This window comes from Bufo gargarizans, chromosome 5, assembly GCF_014858855.1.
Source record: "Bufo gargarizans isolate SCDJY-AF-19 chromosome 5, ASM1485885v1, whole genome shotgun sequence".
NCBI classification, from domain to species: Eukaryota; Metazoa; Chordata; class Amphibia; order Anura; family Bufonidae; genus Bufo; species Bufo gargarizans.
In genome coordinates, this window is record NC_058084.1 from 156,983,691 (window position 1) to 157,009,594 (window position 25,904).

General features: G+C 39.5%; 1 protein-coding gene across 1 annotated transcript in view; it reads right to left on the bottom strand.

Moving 5' to 3' along the window:
- Positions 1-1,063: 1,063 nt before the first annotated feature.
- Positions 1,064-25,904, bottom strand: part of LOC122938015 (cadherin-7) — a 279,605-nt gene continuing 254,764 nt past the window's right edge. Inside the window, exons 9-11 of the mRNA XM_044293272.1 lie at positions 23,311-23,425; positions 8,382-8,633; positions 1,064-1,557 (exon numbers count right to left, since the gene is read on the bottom strand). Of these exons, the coding sequence (XP_044149207.1) occupies positions 1,064-1,557; positions 8,382-8,633; positions 23,311-23,425 (861 nt within the window). The remainder of the gene's footprint in view (positions 1,558-8,381; positions 8,634-23,310; positions 23,426-25,904) is intronic.

Below are 25,904 nucleotides of genomic sequence, written 5' to 3' on the forward strand. Positions count from 1 at the left end.
CATCCTACCATCTTGCATAAACCTATGCATCTCCATTATGCAGACTACAAACAAACCCCTTGTAGTCAGATCCTGCAGTCATGCTTCCTTCATAAAAGTACATTAGCAAGTACCTGGAGACAGTTGGAAGGGAGTGTGATTGCAGGCAAGATTACATAGGGATTGTCTGTAGTCTGTTATTAGAGTTGAGCAAAGTATTTAAAAATTTGATTTGGCTGCTTCACCGAATAAAAAAATAAATTAAATCTGCTTCATGGCGAATTACTTCATCATGAAGCGCATTTCTTTGTAAGTAGTGGGTGCAATGACAGTGAGCAATGAATGTGCCATGCAGATGCCGTGTTCATACATGATCAAGGCATCTAATATACATAAAAGAGTAAAAAAAAAACTTACCTGAACCATTTGCTCGCAATGGGCTGGACACGCCATCTTGCTTGACTGGCCTGAAATGATGTCCTCACGCTGGCTCGTGTGGTGACTCATTTGTCACCGTGCATGGAATTTCAGCCAAGATATTCAAGCAATAATGTGGTGGACAGCCCGTCGCGAACAAATGGAGCAGGTAGATATTGTTTTTTTTTTGTTGTTTTTTTTTTGTTGTTTTTTTTTTGCACTATTTCAGGTTAAATCGATTAGAATATTCAACACTATTCGCAAATACGAATATATAGCACTATATTCAAAATATTACCTAATTCTCAAATTGGGATATTCACCATTAAAATTTGCAATTCGAATATTCGCTCTCAGCACTACTAATCAATCAATCCTCTTGCATTTTCAACTGATTTGATCAAAGCCTTTAGCACACCGGTTCAGAATTAAATCTTGACTATGTTAACATTATATCAATGAAATATTTTATAACTATTGAAGATTTTTTTTTTTTTTCTCATACAAAAGTTAAATTTGTCCATTTTCAGGTCGGTGTAGTGCCTTCAGCAGGAGGAGAGAAAAAAAAATACGAAATCAAAGTCCCTAAGGATACAATGAGCACAAATGTACATTTTAGCAGTCCATACTGAGTTTGTTTAGTGCCTTAGATGTATGTATTCCAGTGCTAAGAGTACAAGTTATCTTCAATAGTGCCATACATGTCAGCAAGTCTTTTAAAACGAGGACCCCAGTCACTAAGGTAGTCATAATTATGTTCAGAGTTTGAGCTGACTGACTCTAAAGAACTGAGAGACTCGGCAACTGAGCCATTCCCTTCAAAAGCATATGTCTGTAAGGAGTCATAAGGTGGAGCACAAGGATCCACATCAGCTTCTTTTAGTCTCTCCCAAATAAATTCCCTAAAGATTAAATTGTCTGGAGCACTCCGTAGTGATGGTCTGCTTAAGAACTGGATCTCTGGTGTTACATCCCTTCTGCTTTTGTTGTCTCGGATAATATTAAGGTTCCTCAGTGTGGTTATGTCAAAGGCTTCCGTGTCCTCTTCACCTCCTCCTTCATCATCGTACCTTACAATGTTTTCTCTAACATCTCGCTCTTCATCAAAAATTAAAGGCTCCTTTTTTCTTCTTCTCATGGTGACAATAAGAAGAACGAGTACTAAAAAAATAAAAAAATAAAGATGAGTTAGCTTCAAATAGATACTTTCAAAGAAATACATAGACTCATTTTTAAAATAGCTATCTAAGCTTTGATGCTGTCTACCCCTCATCTGTCTCATAGGATTAGACTGAAACCTTTCAGAATGATGCTCCTGTGTATGAACAAAATTGCCGACGGGTGCTCCATGAAGCAGTAAAACTGTGCGAGCCCAAGGTGACATTGAAGCTGTAGGAGACCCCCCAGCAGCAAGGCTGGATATATTTGCCCATTTCATAGTGCAGTAGGCAAGAAGAAAATGATGTTCGTGTGCCATGGTAAGTAAATGGTGGGCCAAAATAGTAACAAGAACCATGCAAAAATAATTGCTTTTGTTTGCTGCCCTTAAATATTTAACAGGATACACAGTGTTTAAAATATAAGAAAATGAGATTTAATTTAAGATAGTAATAGCCTGCTCGGATAGCTATCACTTCTAGGTGGATTCCTCTATGCTGAATTTTTTCTTAGGTTAATATGTGTTTTCACATTTATTTTACACTTTGGGAGATAAATGATCCTAATTTACAATACTTATCTGCTGTATCCTTCTTTGAAAGATTTTCCTTTCTATGTTTAAGCCTATAGGGAAAACTGTTAAAAGTCGGTCTCTGTCTCCATAACAGGGTGAAGCACATTTTTTTTTTCCTGCAGCCTCCCTTGACACGTATAACAAGCAATAAATTACTTGTCATGTAGTAGCTACCAGGCTTTCCTCTAATGATCCATATATTAGTAGATGCCTTGCAAATGTAAAATAATGCTAGATCAGCCTTAATGTTTGCTTGGAAAATAATGCAAACATTGGTTCACTTTTAAATTAAATAGAGGAGACAGTGGTTTCAGGCATATTAGCAAAAAAAATAAAAAAATAATCTGAGATGCTTTGAAGAAATTTCTCTGACCTTTTAAATTGGCATTTAAATGCTTTTCTACTGTCTAAATAAGCAGAGGCAGTATCATTTCTAATTAAAAAAATAAGGTAATTTTCTGTGAATGTCTTGCCAATTACTTTAAACAGAGCTCGAATCATCACAGCTGCTTGATATCTATATCTTTGTGTCTTGGTATTGTTCATGCATTTTAGTGATGACCATATCTTTACTGTTTTGTCACATGGACATTTGACATCTGGAAGGTGAAAAACAGTATCCTGTTTACATGATCAAAATTAGCCAACAGCTTTATTAAAGGGGTTGTGCCACAGAAATTATTCTACAGTTTTGAAACCAGCACCTGGATATGAATACTTGTGTTATTGCATGTTATAAAAAAAATTGCATAGCCACCGAGTTATTCAATGAAATTTATCTGTATAGCACCAACTGCTGTTTGTTCTTTTCCTTATTTCTTTGTCCGGCTCTCTGAGAAGGCCGCACATGCTCAGTTTCATCCTCCAACTGCCTCCTCAGCTGTGATAGGTGGAACTTGGCACACGCCCCCTGAGCTGCAGCAGAAAAGACACTCCCCTTGAGCTGCCAGCTTGATATAAATCTAACAGAGCAATGACTGGGTAGATGTCTTGATCCATGTGAGGTACAGGGCTGGTTCTAGCTAGCTTAGAAAGAGGTTGTCATGTACTATATGATGTCTGATTTACATTTTTTACACTATTCATGAAATAACCCCTTTAAGTCAAAATCTGAATGCAATTCTGCAAATATTAGAAAAGATACATGCATGCCTTAATAATTCAGTGTCCTCTTACTAATCTGCATTATAGTGAATCACCTCTGTATCACAGAGATAACCTTAATAATCCTCTTACTAAAATGCAAGATCAGCATTGACAGTAATGGATTAAATCTGCAATGTTCCAACGAGGAACTCTAGGCATGGGTCTCTGACTTTTCTGCCAACATTCTTCTCCCTCAAGATTGGGCTACAGGAATGAAATAATTTCATCCTTTCACACCTATTATTGCTATAACACAGGCACCACATTAATATATCATCATTAGAACCCTTACATAAACATACTGATAGGTTAATTGCTATGAAATTAGTAGAAGTATACTTTATGCCTCTGAGACAAGGAAATTAGATGGTAAACCCCATTATGAAAAAGGACCGTGTGTACAGAAATTTTGACGCTATATACCCAACTATAAATGAAGAAATAGACAGAAAAATAAACTAAATTGATATACAAGACAAGACAGATTTATTTTTTACTCTCTGCTCTATGTGTGAGGGGAGTTTCTGATTTATCATTGCTTCAGTCCAAATTTTTGGCATCAAAAAGAAGCAAAATAGTTTTTTTGCAACTTTTTGCACTCACCTATGCAAAAATTTTGCGACTTTCTCAATTTTTCACTCCAGTTTTGTAATGTAGGTGGAAAAGTAGGTTTGGTTAGCTATGTTAATGAGTTTCACTCCAGATTTATTTAAGACTTTTTTTTAAAAGTTGCAAAAAAGGCACAGTCTCACTGCATTAGGAGGGTGGAGTAGGAAAACTGAAGTCGATTTTCTAGACATAAGTCTTAGGTTTAAGGATACAACACATTAATCAAACATGTGACATTTGAGAGATGTGGCATAAAGTACTCCAATGCAGACTGAAGCAAAACTGACTTCAGATATTACCCTTGTGATAAATTCCCATCTATGTATACCATGAGCAGTGGAAAAAAATTCTTAGGATCATACATATTCGGTTATTCAAACCGCAAGCGCTCTATTCCATGCAAAATCTCTGCAGTACTAAATACAGCAATGTCTATATGCATGTGGCTGGTATAGCAGCTCAGTACTGCTCACTTGAATGGGCTATGCTATAATAACAGTTAAGCAAAAAAAAGAGCTGCTCCAGATTCTAGTGCAGACCACTGGCTTTTTATTCTCCTAATTGAAACACAGTCAACATAAAATTCAAGAAGAAATATTGTACACCGGTATTCAGGCATTTGGATGAGTAACATGAAATAAGGCTGCAAGGTAATATACAGAACGGTACAATAATAATGCTGCACCCTACACATGCATATTAACTTTTTTTTTAGTTTCACCATTGTTTCCTATGTGCTCCTCCTCAGTGCAGCAAGAATGGACTTGGCTTCATCAAAAGCCCATGTAGACCTTCCTGATGACCTTCCGATTATTTTCTAATTCTGGAACTGAGCGTACTTGACCATCAAGCTAAAACTGGTCATAACAGTGTCATGAGGGTGTCATGACCTATCGCTGACCCTGTTGTACCTGTGGTCAGAAGCTTGCAGCAGGTGGCTCAGCACTCAGTTTCTCAAGGAATCACCCCATGACCTAATGGTGAGAATAGATTCTGGTCCATGTTTTCTTGATTTGATTTGTGATCCTTTGTGTCCCATTTTGGAATGAGTTGCTTTTCCTTTTAACTGTTCTCTGTCAGCCACTCCCAGCTACTATATATTCTCTCTTTCTGATTCCCTTGTTGCCAGATATAGACCTTCCTTCCAGATATTCTATTCTGACCTCAGGTAGACAACTGTTGCTGTGGAGCCATTGGAACTGGAGCTGTTGGATCTCCGGTTCACTCCTGTTGTTGTTGTCTCCCTTCGGGGATTGTTTGTCCTTTCCCTGTTGTTACCTTAGGTATCAGTGGTAAGGACTAGTGCTCCCACCGCCCTATTCACTACCTAGGGCTTATTTCAGGTAAGGCAGGGACAAGGCACGTGATTGGCATAAGGGTAAGCAGCCCATCTAGGGGCATCAGGGCAGCCAGGTGCCAGTGTCAGGGGTGCTAGGGGTCACCACTGCTCCCTCTCCCTAGTGGAAGTGTACTCTTCTTCCCTCCTGTCTACGTTGCACATCTGTTACCTGCCATCTCAGACTTGATAAACAGTTTAACATCACATTTTGTGCCCTTAAGTGATGAGTGATTATGTGGGAGACTACTGAAAATATATTCCTCTATAATAAGTCACAGTAAGATGTATCCAGTAAGCCACTGTCACGGTGGGGAGTGGGGAAAACCCCCCACCGTACAATGTCATTGATATAAGGGTAGCAACTAGGCCTAAACACAAGGATAAGGGAACAGGTCACCTTCTATTGTGTCCCTAATCCTCGCCCTAACTCCTACCCGTATGAGCGGACCTTGATGGTATGACAACTCATACCCTGGATACCTTTGTCCCTGAGTGGCCTTGAAAATCCCTCACATAGGAGCAGGGGAGAGACTACCTGTTCTTCCCAGACACGGAGGAACAAGTCTCAAATGGCCTAGATGCAGGGAAGAGTGGAATACTGAATACAGAAACAGTCGGCAGGTAAGAACACCAGACAACACGCTTATCTGCCGCTGCCACCAAGACTGGAACCCGTGAATAAGTACAGGAGCCCACACACCAAATAGGACACAGTACAAACAACACCCACACACAGGTATCCAGCACACCAGATACTGTCTGGACCCCATGCCGCAAGATGCACGGCAGCCCCAGGCAGGGCTGCATACAGGCTTATGGTTCACCCCTCTGGGAAACCAGCCCCATTCCGGAGGTAGGCAAGGGAATGTCTAGCATACATGCTGGACAACACAAACAACACACCAGACATGTATTAACAAACTAGACATAACAACAAGTCCCCAACTCAAACCCTCACCAAACAGACAAGAGATAAGGTAGGGAAAGGACAAGAAGAATACAGAGAGATGACATCGCAGATGGCATCGATGTCCTACAAGGTGGCCCTCAAGGACTGGGCAGATAGAACACCCTGGACTGGAGCAGAGCTCCAGCACCAATGACAGCTGAAGTACAACTGACTCCAGTCAGGGAGCCACAGAGGATAAAACCCTAGTGGCCACACCCAGTCAGGGAGTTAACCCTTCAAGGACTGAACAGAGGGAGGATATCACTAAAAGGGGAAGTGCACACACCAGCCAACAAGTAACACATTACCACAGGCAACAGCATGCGTGGCAACCATGTCAAGGCACACACAGCAAAAGGTGAAACACTACCACAACATGCCATAACAGCAACACATTGCCCAGGGCAACTGCAAGCGTGGCAAAAGCGTCACAACGCACACAGCAAAGGCCGTGAAAGCCACATTACACAATGTGATTACAATAATAGAATTTATTGATACATATTACAAATGGTTAAAAATTGATGAGTAGGCAATTACTTATTGCCATTGACTATATTTGTTGAATATTACTTTTTATTTACCAGCTATGCTAATGCCTACCAGTGATGCCATAAAGGTCAAGTTGTGTATGCTGAAATACTCCTTTAAAAAGCCCCAGTCTGCCTAACGAACCCCACTAAACCAGACATATTGCCTGTTAGGTTTGATCATCTTTAGCAAAACAATATATATATATATATATATATATATATATATATATATATTTGTTTTCTATAAAGGGTTGATAATGGCTGAGATATATACATTTTTACATGAATGTAAATTGCCTAGTTGGAGCACAAGGGGACTGGCCAGAGCAATAGGAGCACTGCTAGCACAACACCCTTTGTGCTGTCTGCACTCTTCCTTCCCTCTTGAGTGACAAGACTACATATCTCATCTGGAGATGTATTATTGCAGAAGTGCCGAGGTTCAGTGGCTTGGTGCTTGCTAGGTGAATCAGATACCGCTTCTTGAGCTTGGGAAGCAGCAGAAGATCCATTACACACACGCCAAGTTGACTCCATGAAGCACCAAGTTGACAGTGTCTGCACAGTGGATTTGATGAGCACTCACAGACTCTTGGCGCTGCCGCAAGAACACAGATGATTAGATGAACACAGAACTCAGAACACAAAATAAAAATGTCTAGCCCTATCATACAAAGGGGAGGGGGAGGATAGACAGCACAGGATATGTTACATGAGTAGTGCTCCTAGTGCTATGGCCGGCCTCCTGGTGCTTCAAATGGGTAATTTACATAAATATAATAACTAATATATTTTGGCAATTTTTAACCCTTTTTAAAAAATAAATACAATGTTTAACTGAGCATGATCAACTCTACCAGCCAACATGCCTGGTTTAATAAGGGTTGATCATGCAGACAGAGGCTCTTTAAGTAAAATGTGAAGAACCACAAAAAGAAATACAAGTACCTCAGGAGCATTGACTGATCAATTTACTGCTACCACAAGAGTGAAAATTACTGTCACATTCTAAATTCTAATGCTTATCAGAAATCAATGTAAGATCCAAACCGATTAAGCCAATTATAATGTAGACAGGAGTCAGATACTGATTCTCTTGCAATGTTTAAAAATCCATCAATAGTTAGAAAATCATGGCCAGGCTGGTCCAAGAGGTTTGGGTGTCAAAACTTGGCCAAATGTGGGGGCTGACAGCCACATGATTTTGAAAATAAAACCAAGGCATAACCTTCAAAGTCACGTGGTCATTGGGCTGGGTTTTATCTGCTTGCACCAGCTCCGTCATGTAAACTTAGCGTTATAGTGGCTTATATAACTCCAGGTGCAGAATATCACACCAGACTCCACTCCACATAAACTACAAATGGTGGATAAAACAGAAGACATGTCATAGTTTTATTCCGACCACCTCTCGGCATGTTTGTCGTGCTGCCGCCGGAACTCCGGCCCGCCCCATTATAGTCAATAGGGCCGGATCGGTAGTCCGGGGGCACGCATGCACTGGTGGCAGCACGGATCCGACAGGCTGTTCACCCACCGGAACAGCCTACCGTAGTTCCTTGCCGCTAGTGTGAATTTAGCCTAAATCTCTGCTTTACTTTTATTATTAAATCAGGTATTGAGCATTTAATGGTAGACCAATTACAACATATTTTTATGATAAAATCTGAAACTTACCCAACAGTGTTAAGACACAGGCTAATATTGCAATTAGCGCTCCTGTACTTAGACCCGCGGGTAAGGTGTAGGCTTCAGCATTGCAGGTCTGAGCAATCCCATCTGCATCACAATCACAAACCCTGATAGTAAGGGTGTTGGTGCTACTAAGTGATGGAGATCCACTGTCCACAATAACAACTGGCAAATAAAACACTGACTGTTCTTGCCTCCGAAATCCATTTCTCTTTGTAAGGATTGAAGCTGTATTATCTGTAGTGAGACATATATTGTTAGCATGCTCATTATCAATAATGCTAAAGGGGTTGTGCAGCCAGTATAAATTAATGACCTAGCCTCAGGATAAGTCATAAATATCTGATTGGTGGGGGTCTGACTCCCGGCACCTCTGTCAATCAACTGTTTGTAGAGTAGGCGGCTCTTGTTCAAGCACTGCTTCCTTTTGCTTCCTTTTCAAGATTACTGTACACTGCATGTGATCTCACTTGCAGGAATAGCAGCACAGTGTAATTACAAGTGCTTGACCCATTCAAGTAAATGGAACAATTACTTGCAATTACACTGCACTGCCAAGACTTCTGAGACAACGCACAGTGTAATCTTGAAGAGGAACCAGCGCCCAAGTGCCACCATCTCTTCAAACAGCAAATTGTTGATGGTGCTGGTAGCCGCCCGCTCCCCATCCACTGATCAGATATTTATGAACTATCCTGAGGATTGATGATCAATATGTACTGGCTGCACAACCTCTAAGTAATTGGCTTCATAAGAAAGATGTTCACTTTTATGTAATGCATGCTCTGAGGCTGTTATAATCCCAAATCCTGTTTTGATTTCTCTTTTATTAATCATTTATTGAGATTGCTATAGAATTACTAAAGCAGGAAAGTGTTCTTAATATTCATCATTACCACTAACGATATTTTACTATATATAAAAAAATAACAGTAAAAGTAGTAGTAGTAGTAGTAGTAATAAAAGTAGTAGTAATAATAATAATAATAATAATAATAATAATAATAATACTTAGTAGTAGTAGTAGTTAAAACAATAACAATGATGACAATTAATACTATTATATAAAAAATATTCCCCAAATTATCATTTTCTATACATGAGTAACATTAATATAAAATATTTCAGCTATTGCCACTACCATTGAAGCTAAAAGCTAAATTTTTAAGAGACAGCATCTGAGCTAAAAGACAAGACAGAATGGAATACGGAGCACTCTAACTTATTTGTCAAGAGTTATTTGATAACAATACATCATGTGCACAATGTTCTTTACTATTTGAGGTTTAACATACGCTTTGGACTAAATTAGCATCTAAATATTGTTTATAACTTTGATCTATATATTTCATTTGGAGGCATTACGCTCCCTGTCACAATCCAGACATGATACAAAGTCAAGCAAATGTCACACTGCAGATCTTCAATCAACAGGCAGAGCAAAGAAGGACAGGCAATTTAGCATTACTTTTGATTTCTCACTTTTTGTCAGCGATGTATTACCCTTTGGCAATGCCAGAATTAATCAAACAGTATAAGAGTACAAGAAAAAGAAATATATGCTCATGTCTTATGAAAACAACAACTTCCATGTGGATATCTATGGAATTTTGTTTTTAAATAAATAAAATAAAATATGAAATTCTCCATTTGATTCTTCCAGTTGTTAAGCAACTGCATATGTTACATATGTAGATGCACAATAAAAAAATAAAATAAAAAAATACACAATAGCTTTGTAAGTAGAGCCTTGAAGTAAAAATATATGTCTTTCATAATAAAGAGAACTTCGAGCGCACAAATATTATCCTGACCGGAGAAAAGAAAAAATAAATTGTACTGACAAGAAGGAAAGAGTGATGACTTTTTTCAAAATGATGTCCTTGAAGATGCAATATAGTACACTTGATCTGTGGTTGCACAGAAAACAGTTACCATGACATTTCTTTATTATATGGCCGAGCAGACTGCTGTTTGTAACAAAAAAAAATAATTAAAAAAAAGGACTGTTGTAGAGGTTAGAAAAACAGCAAAACACTAAGAGAAAAAAGATTGTACTTTTGATTAAATAATTTTAGGCTGTCATCGTTATTTTGTGTCTGAAAGTGGCTTCCATAGAGATGAACTGAAAACGTGTCCTTAGATGTCATTTTAATGAACATTTCTCTTTGTCAATACAAGACAGCATAATTAATAATTTCACTGGTCACCAATTAATGCTGAACCCTAAAATGCACTCCTAAAAGTTTTTTTTCTTTTTTTTTTTCTTTAAGATGTTTTCTTTGTACCAGTCAATAGTCCATAAAAATAAACTTTATGTAATATAAATTTACTTGTGATGATTTTGCTGATATGATAAGACATGTAACATTGGTTTCAAGGGCTTTTACTCACAGGAACAATATTACCATTCCTTTCTACTTTACAGAAAATGTCCACATTTGAAGTTTAAGGCTGCCTTGGAGAATTTATTTTCTAATTCTGTCTTACTGTTCGTCGGTATTGTTACAAAGTTGCATGTTTATATGGTTAAAAAGCACCATGTATCATATTTAGTGTTGAGCGAAGCAAAGCATTCAAAGTGGAATTCGGTCTGAAGTTTAGGAAAACTTTGATTCAAACGAAGTTTGGAGCGAAGCGATTTTGGATTTTGGATCCGAAGCTCCCTTCGCTCATCCCTACTGTTGACCTATCTTGAAGATGTGGGCTTTTCATTTTGTGGGATAAATCATATTTTTTTATTGGTATCATTTAATGTACAGTATCATATAATATTTGAGGGCAAAATAAGAAAAAAATTGATTATGACATTGTTTTTTTGGTTTTCATTTTTATGTGTTTCACTTTGCAGAAAAAAATAATGTGCCAGCTCTCTTCTGTTAAAACGTTACCAAATTTATATTGTTTGTGTTATGTTTTACTACTATTGAAAAAACTGAACATTGTATTACTTTTGTTTTAGCTCCATTAGGGAACTTTACCATGCACTCACTTGATTGCTTTCATAATACACTGCAATACTTTTGTATTGTAATCTATTTTACATGCAGTGTCATCCTATTAAGCCTTGCCTCTGTCAGTGCCCAATAAGAGTACAAAGATGGCAGACCTCAGCACTTTCATCAGTCTCCCGCCTTGACAACCAATAGCATCTTGCAATGATGTTGTGTGGGAGAGGGAGTGAATGTGAGAATTGGATGACAGAAGGAACCTCATCTCTCTCTAACAACTTGAACAGTCCCAGGGTTACATGGACAGGATAAGAGTTATTTTCAATCTTGGCTGCTGCAGTATATTTCACTATATGTACTCTTATATGTAAGAAGTGGGCTCAGCTCCTGTGCCTGTGCAATACACCATCTTGTGACTTCCAGCATACATAAATGGTGGATTTTTGGAAAAAGTTAAGGGGTTTAAAGCTTAAAGGGGTATTATTTTTTTATTATTTTTTTCCAAAAAGGTGAATGGAACACATTTGCTGAAATCTGTCTTTGAAAGATGGAAGGAATCAATTAGTTTTATTTTAAATGAGAATGTCTATATAAGCTGCTGTAAGGATAAGGTTTGCAGACCCATGTGTTGAAAGCTGGATACCGCTTTCATATTATTTAGATATATCTTCGTTGTGAAAGTATCATTTGTGTCATACGCAATTTGTAATTTATTGCTACATTAGCTTTTAATATATACAACATTGTATGGTAAATGTATTCAACAAAGTCACAAAGCAAATCATGAAAAAAATATTTAAAATTTTCCATCACGTATGAATTACTTCAGTTCATAGTGATTACACTGAAATTGCTTAAAAATCATTTGCCTACAGGCTGCTGCAGATGAGTCATATTTCATCAACAGATGAAGGGTTGGAGTTTGCCGATTTCAATTTTAAAGATAAATTGATACACTGCATGGTTGATAGTATTTCCTTAAGGACTCGTTGGAGAAATGATTATCTAAATATTCCACAAAGATGACAATATTTTTTTTGTACTGTTGTAACTTCAGGTCATTTTCGACATGTGAAAAAAATCATCTCTAATACACACAAAACTGAAGAAAAAAATACAAAGTACAATATTTAGAATAATTTAGTGTAACAACATAAGATGTCACAACTGAATAGCAGAGCTGTGCTAATGTGCACGTACTAACATATCAACAGTAATAGATCCAACTATAGCAGTACAGCAAAACTCAGATTTAGGTTCAGCACAACTTATCTTGATATTACAATATCCTTTAAGCCTAAAATATTATGTCAAAAAGAAAAAAAAAGAAAAAATGGCTTTTCATACAGATGTAGCAAAGCTAAATGAAATTGTTAACATGTTAAACATTAAATGCTAATGACTTTTTTAATGCTTTTCAATGGCTTTTGTCATGAGATTGCACTGTGACGTGTTGCACAATTCCTTTTAGTTTTGCCCCATTTGTATATTGATTATCCTCAGGATAGGTCATCAGTATCTGATCATTGGGAGTCTGATCATTTGTATAAAGAAGCTGCAGCTCTGCTGTGAGTGCTGCAACCTATTTATTGGTCAGTTACATCACATTCATCGGTCTTATGGCCTAACTGCAGCTCAGTACTATTCATGAGAATGGGCTTGAGCTACACTACAAAACCCAGCCACTGTACAATGTACGGCTCTGTACTTAGTTAGCTGTGAAAAGGCCACAACGCTCACCAGAGACCTTGGCCTCTTCAAACAGCTGATTAACTGCGGTGCCGAGTGTCATCAGATACTGATGACCTATACAGAGAATAGAGGTCCTAGAAAACTACTTTAAACAGCGCTTTCACCTAAAAGCGCATGTCCCCATTGTAATACCCAGTGGAAAATGTATTATTCCATTTGTCATTAGTGTTGAGCGAATTTTACAAAGATTTGATTCAGCTGCTTCGAAGAATTTCACCAAGAAATTTGGTTTATGATGAATTACTTTGTCACAAATCACGTTTCTTTGCAAGAAGCATGCGCAATGACGGAGAACGGGGATTGTGCCGCTCCCGGTCATTGTACCCCTCTTATGCCGCGTTCATCGCTGATCGAAGAAACTAAGATTAATAATAAGGGCTTTTAGGAGTTAATCAGTAAAACTAAAATTAAAAACTAAATTTTATATATATATATATATATATATATATATATTTGAGCACTAAGGCCCCTTTTACACAAGCATGACATATTGGCTCAGGATGTGTTCAGGGTGCATTCAGTTAAAAACGCACAATTTTGGTACCAAAATAAGTCAGTTTTAACTGCGATTGCATTCCGTGTTAATGTTTTTTCTCCACAGATGACATCCGGATGGCATGCTTTTTTAAAGTGCGTGAAAAAAAACACAACCATCATCTATAGTCACATGTTTATTGGAAACACATATAAAAAACACCAGCATGCTCTTCTGTTTGGGGAAGGTCCATTTTGTGTGGATCTAAAGTTAGTGGAGTAGTTTTGAAGTTGTTCCTTTTAGCAGGATGTCCTTTTTTCCCATATCTAATCCTGACCTTGTGCTTTAGCACTGGCTGGTGTACCGATGCTTCAGAGAGCGGAGAGAAATGCTTAAGGATGAACCGCGGAGAAAGAGGATGTGGGTTCACCCTATTATTGCGTGGAGGGCTTGCAAAGGTCAGTTTACAAGTCTGTATACAGACCTACATGAGCACTCTGCAAAATTTTACAATTATTGTAGAATGTTGATCCCTACTTTTGATTGGCTTTGCGAGCTGCTGTGCTGCCACAACCAACAAGGCAGCAGTGGATTCAGATTGCCCAGGGCATCCTGGAGAGGGCACGATTCCCCAACTATATTGGTGCTCTTGACGGGAAGCATATATGGGTGATGAAGCCACCAAACTTAGGGTCCTGATTCTATAATTAGTGATAGACAAACATCGGACGATTTATGAACGCAATCGCACAAATACGATCAAATGTTCGCGAACCGCAAGTTCACGGCGGGCCCCATTCACTTTAATGGCAGGTCATATTTGCAGCCACCAAATACTTACAAGAAGTGCACAAATCATCCCACAACATGGACAGTGACATACCAGAGGGGGTTCAATGGGAAAAATTCTTACAAAAAATATGTGTTTTAATCAGGGGCCATTTTTATGCATCTTAAAGGGAAACTCTCAAAAATGTGCCATGCTGGAGCCTAGAAAAATGTTATTTTAGTCCACGGGAGTACAGGCCCCAAAAATTAGGCATTCACTGGACAGAAAACATCAAGTGATTATGTGGCTGAAGGTATATTAGCCGGTCATTGGATATCAATATTACTGCAGCCCAGTACAAATACATGTCAAATACATATGTTTCAAAGAACTAAAAATATTAAATTTGATTGAAACCATGGCTAACGAAATCCCCGCTCTTGAATAAACCCCAAATGATATAAGGTTGCATTCGATAACACATGCTCATCACAGGTGTTAAATTCCTCCGATGCACCAACAATTTGGCATTCACCTTACAGAAAGGATTTAGTGATTATGTGGCTGGAGGTATATTAGATGGTCAATGGATATCAATTTTACTGCAGGCCAGTGGACTACAGGCCCCAAAAATTATTCATTCACCGTACAGAAAAGATCAATTGATTATGTGGCTGGAGGTACATTAGGCGTTCATTGTATAGCAATTTTACTGTTGGCCAGTTAGATTATAGGCCCCAAAAATTATGCATTCACCGTTCAAGATAGAAAGTGATTATGTGGCCGGAGGTATATTAGACGGTCAATGGATATCAATTTTACTGCAGGCCAGTGGACTACAGGCCCCAAAAATTATTAATTCACAGGACAGAAAACATCAAGTGATTATGTGGCTGGAGGTATATTAGATGTTCATTGGATATAAATTTTACTACAGGCCAGTACAAATTCATGTCAAATGCATATGTTTAAAAGAACAAAAATTATAAAAATGGAATAAAAACATGGCTAGCGAAATCACCCCTCTTAAAAAAACTCCAAATGATAAATTGAAATTTGATAACACGTGGTCATCACAGGTGTTGAATTCCTCCTCCTCCCAAACATTAGGCATTTACCGGACAGAAAAGGTCTTTTAAGCCGCTGTATTTACATAAGACAGGGACCATTCTTTGTTCTGGGTGGTGGCGGATATATGTGGGCTGGCATGAGGAAATTCAATTAAACATGGTCGTCACAGGTGATGAATTCCTCCGAGATCCATGCATTTTTAGAAATTTGAGGTAGTTCACACTGTCGTGAGCTAGGCGAGTGTGCTTATCGGTCACGATCCCCCCTGCCGTGCTGAACGTCCTTTCTGACAATATATTCGCCGAGGGGCGAATAAAGACTTCCTTGGCAAATTGTTGCAGCTCTGGCCACAGGTCAAGCCTGCACACCCAGTAGTCAAGGGGTTCCTCGCTTCTCAAAGCGTCCACATCGGCCGTTAACCCAATGTAGTCGGACACATGTCGGTCTAAGCGTTCCTTAGAAATTGATAGGAAAATAATTCCTCTGACTCAAGTGGAGGGGCTATGATGGTGGTGGTGGTGTCTTTGGGGGTGCACACATCAGAGAGTGAAGAGGGTGCTGATACAGAGGATGAGGAGGGTGCAAAAGCGGAAGGCTGAGTGAGCCACTCAACCAACTCTGGTGTGTCCTTTGACTTAATTGCATGCACCTTCTCCAACTTCCCACTTAGGCTCCAGTCTGGTGCACCTGCCCTACCCCTACCACCCCTGTGGAATGGCCTGCCTCTTCCTCTGCCTGTCACTTTCAAAATTAGTCTGTAAAAAAGTCCCTATAGTAGAGCAGTATTTGTAGAAGCAGGTATATAGAACACCTTAATGAGTATTTGTTGGAAGCTGGTATATCAAACCCCTTAATCAGTTTATTTCAAGGCAACAACAGGTATATCACACCAGTTGCAATTAGTTGTTCCAATAGCATTTGTCCCTCTGTATAGCTGCGGTATCTCAGCAGAACCGCACACAAATGCTGCACAATACAAATGCACTATATAGAAATTATATTATACGTATATCACACCCCTGCCTCAATCAGTTTTTTGGGGGGCAACTGGTATATGACACCAGTTGCAATTAGTTACTTCTGTATAGCTGCGGTATCGCAGCAGAACCGCACACAACTGCTGCACGATACAAATATACTATAATATACTTTCCATGTTAGAAATTATATTATAAGTATATCACACCCCTCAGTATGTCACAACTATTGATAGCACATCTATATTAGTCCTTAAAAGGACTTTTGTGGCCCTATTAGCTAGTGTTTGGTGTCTCTAACAGTCTGTCCCTGCTGCACACAGCAAACTCTCCCTACACTTGCAAAAGACTGAATGTAAAATGGCGGCCAGATCGGGTTTATTTATAGGGTGGGGGGGGGGGTTTCCATGTGCTGAAACGTATCAATTGGCTGTCATGTCCCACCTGATGGATGTGTCATGGGTTTGGCACAATGCAAAAGAATTTGGCGCCGGTGGACATCGCCATATGTTCGCCAGTTTGGCAAACCACGAACGAGCAAAGTTCGCCGGGCGAACCGCAGGGCCATCTCTACCTATAATTATAAACTGTTTTTCTTTGTTGTTTTGTTGGTCTTGGCTGACACAAACTTCAGGTTTATAATTGTAGATATCGGGGCCTATGGAAGTTCGGCAGATGCTCGCATCTTCCGGGCTTCAGTCCAACCAACTGGACCTTTTCCAGCAAGCTCCTCTTCGATGAGGGGTTTTCCCTATTGCCAAACCTGATCCGTCATTTTCCCAGGCGAGGATTGAATGAGAAAAGGCACACATTCAACTATAGAATAAGCAGGGCCAGAAGGTTTGTTGAGTGTGCCTTTGGGATCTTAGCCAGCAAATGGCATATTTTTCTTTCTCCCATCCAGTTGGCCCCTGAAAATGTAAATAATGTGTAAAAAGTGTGTGTAGTGCTCCATAACTACATTCACATGTATGAGGCCAGTCCTGATGAAGATGCGGATGTCTTTACTGTAGCAGGCCATGGAGACCCTTCTCAACTTGGAAAATCTGAGTGAGAGATTTATTTTCTGACTATTTCATGTCTTCTGCTGGTTCATTTCCTTTTCAGCAACAGCACTTTTCACGTAGAGCAAGATAATATTGTTTCATTACATGCTGACTATACATTGTATGTATCATTGTATGATAATTTTTTAGTTAGTATAATTGTATGTTTTTTTATTTAGGGACTCACAAAACAATGAGGACCATTGACGTGGCTTGCAAGCTTACATATTTTCACATGCATAAAATGTAAATAAAAATGTGTGTGAAATATCAACTAATCCCTCATTATGATAATATAATAAGTCATCTTTACTACTTTATGTACATAAAAGTACAGTGTATATTACTTTTAATAAAATAAAACTCCAAGTCCATTTGTGGTCTCTATTATTTTTTTACTTCAAAAATAATCAGAACAAAAAGTATAGTCAGATCTGACAAGATAAAACAAAAACACAATATATAGCAAACATAATTTACAAGTTGTAATAACGTGATGGTGTGAGCGGGAGAACATCAGATTGAGAGGGCTGGTAAGTGCCCTGAGAAGAGGGGCCAAAGTACTGTGGTGGAGCAGCCTGAGCTGCAGAGGGACCATGGTGCACATATGCTGGCTCACCAATGTATTGGTGGCCATATTGTTGGGGTGGAGGGGGTAATGTTTGGCGAGGAGGAGGGTAGTGGGGAGCCCTGATAGGATATGTGCAGTAGTCCTAGGTGGTGGCCAACAGATGTTCCTATGGGTGCACCAATTTTCAAGCGCACCAAAAACATTGGTGGGGTCATTCGGAGGAGTGTCAGCCTCCAGAACGATCCCAAGTGCGCCTTGGGTCCACAGATAAAGATTGTCTGGGACTCTCTTCAAAAGAGGGCCCAGACTCTGACCATACATTTCGTAATGGTCCTCTTGGCAGACTCGTGACAAGTAGTCAAGTACACGAGTATTCACCTCCACTTCAGCTGATAGCAACGACCATTTCCGACGTGCTGTTAGCTGAAGTGCAGGTGCAGGCTCTGCAGAAGGGATGTGGGGCCTGGAGCTTGTGGATGGTCCGGCTTCAGCCATCACTTCCATCTCCTGGGAAGGGGGATTCTTCTCCTCAGCAGCGGAAGAATGCTGCTGGGCAGCCTGGTCACTCTCTTCCTCCAGATTGCCCTCCGTTCTTCAACAGAGAAAACATTAATATAAAAAAAAGGAATATATTTACAATTACACATTTTATTTGGGTCAATCTGAAAATTACTAATGAATTACTAAGCATATATGATTATATATGCACTTACGGGCATACGTATATTATATCATGAAGGAACATGAGTTGTTTCTTATAGATGTATGGCCTTTTCTTAAGTGGGCCTGAACCACTGCGGCCTTGATGGGCCATTTCTTTCTGGAATTAGTCCCGGCAGCTCCTCCATCTATTCCTTACTTCATCAACTACAAACAATATAAAAAATAAACTAATTTTAATAAATGAAATACAGTATGACTACCATGTGGTAATGTAGGGGTGTCCTCTGTAGCATAGCACATGTCAAACAATGGCCTTTGTAGCATAGCACATGTCAAACAATGGCCTCTGTAGCATAGCCTATGTCAAACAATGTTTTCGGTTAACATGTGCTATGTAATGAAGCAAAACGTTAGACATGTGCTATGCTACTTAACAGAAAGTAAATATCACATATGTACAGTATATATAAATATATATATATTTATATATATGGACAGTGCACTTACTTAAAGTAATGCGCTTTGGTTCAGGGGTTTTGGACCAAACACTGGCGAACACCTTCTGTGCTACTTCCTCCTAGGCGGCATCCTTCTTATATCAGTCATGGTAGTCGCCAGACCTGTTGTCCAAAAGGCAGGGCCTCTCCTGGACCACCACAATCAGCTTCTCAACATCCATAGGCTTGCTGGCTTGTCTTGGCATCTTGTCTGGAACTCGGCAAGGGCAGCAATACCTCCAAGAAACCAGCTCCGCACAGGTAGTATGAGGCAGACACTGGAAATGCATCCGGATGCAATGCGTTATTCATGCAGCACTATTCATTTCTATGGGGCCAGGGCTGCGTAAAAAAACTCATAATATAGAACATGCTGCAATGCAGAAGTGATGCGTGAAAACCAACAAAAATGTACACAGCCCCATTGAAATGAATGGGTCCAGATTCTGTGTGGGCTCATTGCACCCTAGCGGAATACTCGCTCGTCTCCAAGGGGCCTAAGAGGCCGCTGCGGCCATCTGGATTAAAGATCCCGTGCGAATGTTGCGCGGTGCGTGATGACGTAATGTCACCGTGCAGGAGATTTTGCGTGGGATCTTCAATCAAGATGGCTGTGGTGGCCTCTTCGCGCTAAAATAGATGAGGGGAGTACGTTTGTTTTGTTTTTTTACGCCATTTCAGGGAAAATTGATTTGTTACCATGAAGCACAAGGCAATTTGGCTTCACGGCAAATCAAAGTTTCCCCGAAATCGTATCAAACTCCACTTCAGATTCGCTCAACCCTAGTTACAATATTTTGCATGCACCATATTTGTATAGAAATTTTGTGGTTTTTGCAGGTTGTTTTGCCTTTCCCTGGACTAAAGTGAGTAGAAACGCTGGGCATGGTTAGCTAGTTTAATCAGCCTGCAGTTTTTTTAAAAGTGCAATCTTCCTCCTGTAATGGGGTAGCTTACAACAAACATAACATCTCTACACCAAAGTGTTAAAAGGGTTATCCTACAGATTTAAAATTAATTTTACAACTGTTTTTTTTTTTTGCTCACTTATCTAGATCACTCTATTTCCTTTGTGTAGGTGGGCAGCAGCTCACATGAGACAAACAAGCAACTTTATATCTCATGATTCATTACAACTATTTTTTGTTAACTCCTAAATAGTCCCTCATATATTACTGCATAGATGAATATGGATGATGCAATGCACCCAGATTTCCTTCTCTGCTATCTAGAGAGAGATATTGATTAGATGAAAATGTCTATTGGATCACTGCATCAGCACTGAAGAAAGAGGAAGAGAAGAGAGCAGGGATGCTATTGAGCATGTTAGTCCACACTAAATGCAAGGTGGACCAGAAGAATTAATAGTAGGGTGCACTACCAGGGAGGAAAACGTCCATAAAAACTCAATGCTTTTTTTTTTAAATGCACCAATTATTGAATTATTTGAATTGCAATACATTTTTGGGATAACCCTGTTAATAATGGTTAAAGATATGCCATATGACATATGCCAGATATTAAACAACAATGTGACATTTGGTAAATCTGGCACAAATTCAAGTGAAAATGCTGGGAACAATTCTCTTCATGATAAAGTCCTCCAATGACTACTGCATATACATAGAGTTAAAATTTAGCATGCTCTTTGCATAGGAACACCACTAGAGGAAAGTTCGGAACTTACTGTATACTTTTTTTAAATATAGGTGCAGTATACAGCTTTTATCTATTATCAACAAAACAGGGGATTTGGGCCTATGCATCAAAGAAATATAGCTCTAATCACTTTAAAGATATAGGGCCAGATTTATCATGACTCTGACAGCTCACTCCACTTTCACATATGGCTAAAGTCAGTTTTAGCCAAGTCAGATTTATGATTGGCCCTTTAAGACTGTAATAAATGTGGTTTGACGGTAGCAGTTTATCCGTCAGTAAGCAGCTTTACAAAAGTCGCACATCTTTACGAAAAAGTTGCACGTTTTTATGAAAAAGTTGCACGTTTTTATGAAAAAGTTGCATGTTCTATTAAAAAGTCTCATAAGATAAGCATGGTCCTCACTGGAGTGAAATTGCAACTTTTTTGCGACTTTTTAAATAGTCCCAATAGTAAATCTGTCTAGAGATTCATTTACATAAGAAAACACGCCCACTTTCAGAAAACTGGCAAGCATAGTGCAGAGCAGAAAAAAGTCGCAAAGATGTTCTATTGGATTTAGGTCTGGACACTGGCTAGGCCACTCCAGAACCTTGATATGCATCTTCGGAGCCACTCTTGGTTATCCTGGCTGTGTGCTTCGGGTTGTGGTAATGTTGGAAGACCCAGACACGACCCATCTTCAATGCTCTGACTAAATGGCCCCATTCATCCTCTCCTTAATACAGTGCAGTCATCCGGTCCCCTTCGCAGAAAAGCACCCCCAAAGCATGATTTTTACCATACCCATGCTTCACATTAGGGATGGTGTTCTTGGGATGCAACTCATCCTTCTTTTTCCTCCAAACATGATGAGTGAAGTTTAGACAAAAAAGTTCTACTTTGGTCTCATCTGAACACTAACTTTCTCCCATGACATCTCTGGATCACCCAGACGGTCATTAGCAAACTTCAGAAGGGCCTGGACATGTGATGACTTGAGCAGGGGAACCTTCCGTGCAATGTATGATTTGAAGCCATGACGGCGTAGTATTCTACCAACAGTGACCTTTGAAATGTGGTCCCAGCTCTCTTCATGTCATAGACAGGCTCCTCCCTTGTATTTCTGGGCTGATTCCTCACCTTTTTTATCATCAGTGATACCCCACCAGATGAGATCTTGCATGGAGCCCCGGTCCGATGGAGACTGACAGTCGTCTTTAGCCTCTTTAATTTTCTAACAATTGCTTCAACAGTTGATCTATTTTCACCAAGCTGCTTGGCAATTGCCCTGTAGCCATGACGTCTCTTTGGTCTTGCCCATGGTAGTAGTTGGCATCTGACTGACTGTGGGGTGGACAGGTGTCTTTAAAGAGCTCAGACAGGTGCTACTAAGTTAGATTAATGAGTGGAGTAGAGGTGGAATTTTTAAAGTCACAGTAACAGGTCTCTGAGAGACAGAATTCTTGCTGTTTCTCAGGTGTTCAAATACTTATGTTCAGCAGTGCAAGACAAATAAATTCTTAAAAAATCATACAATGTGATTTCCAGAATATTTTTTTTTTATAATTCTGTCTCTCAGAGTGGGAATGCACCTACAATGTGAATTTCAGCCCCTTCATGATTTCTAAGTGGGAGAATTTGCAAAATCGCAGGGTGTTCAAATACTTCAGTTCCTCATTGTATTAAGCAATTAAGACTTGTCTGCCTATTTGCATTAATATATAAAAGGGTGTTCAAAGATTTACTTCATTGCCATAAACTGAATACAGACAAATGTGATATGTTTTGGCTAAACAGCCTTTTTTAAACTAGATGCTTGTCTAAGAAAGGCTGTTTAGCCAAAATGTGTCACATTTGCCTGTATTCTGTTTATAGCAATAAAGTGAAAATTTATTAGCATCAACTTGGATGTATGGGCCGGCAACCCAGGATACGAGCACCACCACTTTCCAGAGTGCCGACTGATTATTTCTACAAATTAGTATGTATGAAGATTTCAAACATTATCTGGGTGTGCCAAGGTGAAGGGGAACTAGAAGGAGTGGTTGTAAGGATAAGGTTAGGGGTAAGGAATGCTGGGTTAATGGGGTAAGATAGAAGGGATTGGAACAGTTGGACATGAAACCTAATTCATGGAGTGCTGTTTTGAATTATACATAGATTATGTAGGGGTGCAGGAGGTTGCTTCAAATGCTCCTTAGGAAGTATTCTGAGAGTGAGTACAGATAGTAGAAATATAAGAGGGAGACTTATGCTAAATCCGCCAAAGTTTCCAATCCCCTTTGAAGGATGCAATAGTGTGATTAGTAAGAGCAGCAAGTTCCTCAATATGAAAGAACTGGTCTATTTTGGCCAGACACTTGGATAGTAGGACCAGAGGTTACAAAAAGCTTACCAGCTGCTAACATGAAATGAATCAATTTGATGAAGGAATGACTATGTAAATTTGTAAAATTCATAAAATGCATACTTTTTTATGTCATTTCAGTAATATGGGTACCTTTATTGTCTTGTAATGTGAAATTAATGTTACTTGCATCAGGTGGCAAACTGAAATAAAACCAATGCCCATTTGATGGTTCATCTTTATCTACTGCACTTATCTCTTGAATAACCTGTAAAAAGAAGAAACATAGAAGGTTTACATTCAGTTTTTGTTTTTTTTCTGGCTGCATTGCATAATATATAAAAATAAGAACATTAATTTGCTTTTGGCAACTTTATACTAAACATCTAAAATGTTGCATACCACCATTTTATAAAATTATAATTATCAGAAAATGTCCTGAATATGTAATGTTATTAGTGTTGAGCAAGCGAACCCGAACTTTGCGAGTTTAGGTACCCGGACCTGAACCCTAACTTTGCAGCAAAATTTTGGGTTTGAGTTCGGTAATCGGGCATTTAATAAAGTTTGTTGAAAGGCTGCAGAACAGTCAATCAACAAGCTTTTAAGCTGTGGGCACTTAGAAGCCATCACAGCCATGCCAAGTAATGGCATGGTTGTGATTGGCCGGTGCATCATGTGACCAAGCCTCTATACAAGCTGGATCACGTGTAGCACCACCCATCAGCTCTGAGTAGTGCAGGGACAGGAAGCAGGCAGCTGAAGTGAGGGACAGTGTTAGGAATCTCATCTGGCTATTTAATATGTGGGTGACCTATAGAGATTTTTTTGTGGGTGCTATACACCAGCTTTGCACCCTTGACACAGAAATAAAATAATCAATCTGGCTGTAAATTCTGTGGGTGACCTATAGCAATATTTTGTGGATGCAATGTACCATCTTTGTACCCCTGACACAGAAATATAATAATTAATCTGGCTGTTAAATCTGTGGGTGACCTTTAGCAATTTTTTTGTGAGTGCAATGTACCTTCTTTCTACCCCTGACACAAAAATATTATAGTTAATCCATCTGTTAGTTCGGTGGGTGGCATATACCCATTTTTGCTGTGAGGTACACCTGCACTGCATCCGTAACAGGGAAATTAACATAGTTAATCCGTCTGTTAGTTCGGTGGGTGACATATACCCATTTTTTGGTGTGAGGTACACCTGCACAGCATCCATGACAGGGAAATTAATATAGTTAATCTGTCTGTTAGATCGGTGGGTGACATATATCCATTTTTGCTGTGAGGTACACCTGCACTGCATCCGTAACAGGGAAATTAATATAGTTAATCCATCTGTTAGTTTGGTCAGTGACATGTGCCTATTTTTTTGTCTGAGGTACACCTGCACTGCATCCATGACAGGGAAATTAATATAGTTAATCTGTCTGTTAGGTGGGTGACATATACCCATTTTTTGTGTGAGGTACACCTGCACTGCATCCGTGACAGGAAAATTTATATAGTTAATCTGTCTGTTATATAGGTGGGTGACATATATCCATTTTTGCTGTGAGGTACACGTGCACTGCATACATGACAGGAAAATTAAAATAGTTAATTTGTCTGTTAGATTGGTGGGTGACATATACACATTTTTGGTGTGAGGTACACCTGCACTGCAAACGTGACAAGAAAATGAATACAGCTAATCTGTCTGTTAGTTCAGTGGGTGACCTCAAAGAATGAGGAGAGCATCAAATAAGAGACGTGGCCCTGGTTGTGGTGCTGCTGGAGTTGGTGTAGCTCCTGTTGCAGGGAGAGGACGTGGTCGATCTGTGCCAGCTACACGCCCAAATGAAACACTTTCCTGAGGTGCACATAGGCGATAGAACGTTTAGCGTTATTTTGTAGGCCCAAATACCAGTGTACAAATGGTGAGGCCAGAAGAAGTAGAGGCGGTAGTAGATTGGGTGGCTGACAGTGCCTCCAGTTCCTTTACATTGTCTCCCACCCTGTCCCCTGCTGAAAGAGTAGAGTTGGCACCTGCAGCCCATGGGCATTTGTCTTTCCCCTCAATCCCTTGAAAATCAGGCAAGCAATCTGAGCCCCAAGTCATACAGCAGTCTCTTATGCTTTTTTAATGATTCTGCTGGCAGGGATTCCATTGGCCATCCACCTAGCCGTGCCCCAGAAGTGGAAGAGATTGAGTGCACTGATGCCCAACCACTTATGTTTGAGAATGTGGACATGGAGGACCACCGCAGCACGTCTCTGATGATGACGAAACACAGGTGCCAACTAGTGATGAGCGGCAGGGGCTATATTCGAATTTGCGAGATTTCACGAATAGTTGGGTGAATATTCGTCATATATTTGCAAATTTGAGATTATTTTCTTGATTGCTAAAAATCATCAATGTAATATTCACGTAATGTGCATGAAATACAGGTGTGGGTTACTTTTGCTACAATTTCCAACCTGCTAGAAGTTTCCTGAGATTGGAAAAAATGCTTGGCACGGCAGAACATTAAAAATGGCTTTATATCCAGTTAGAGTGCTCCAAAATATTTGCTATTGTGCTAATCGGCACTAAGGATGTGAATATTTTTGTGCAATAGCAGGTCTGCATGTATGTATGGACAGCAGAACCTATCGCACTACCTAACACACTGCACTACAACAGCTACATTATATCAGGATATAACCTACACTAACTATCTCCCTCTAACTATCTGTATTATATACAGTACAGAC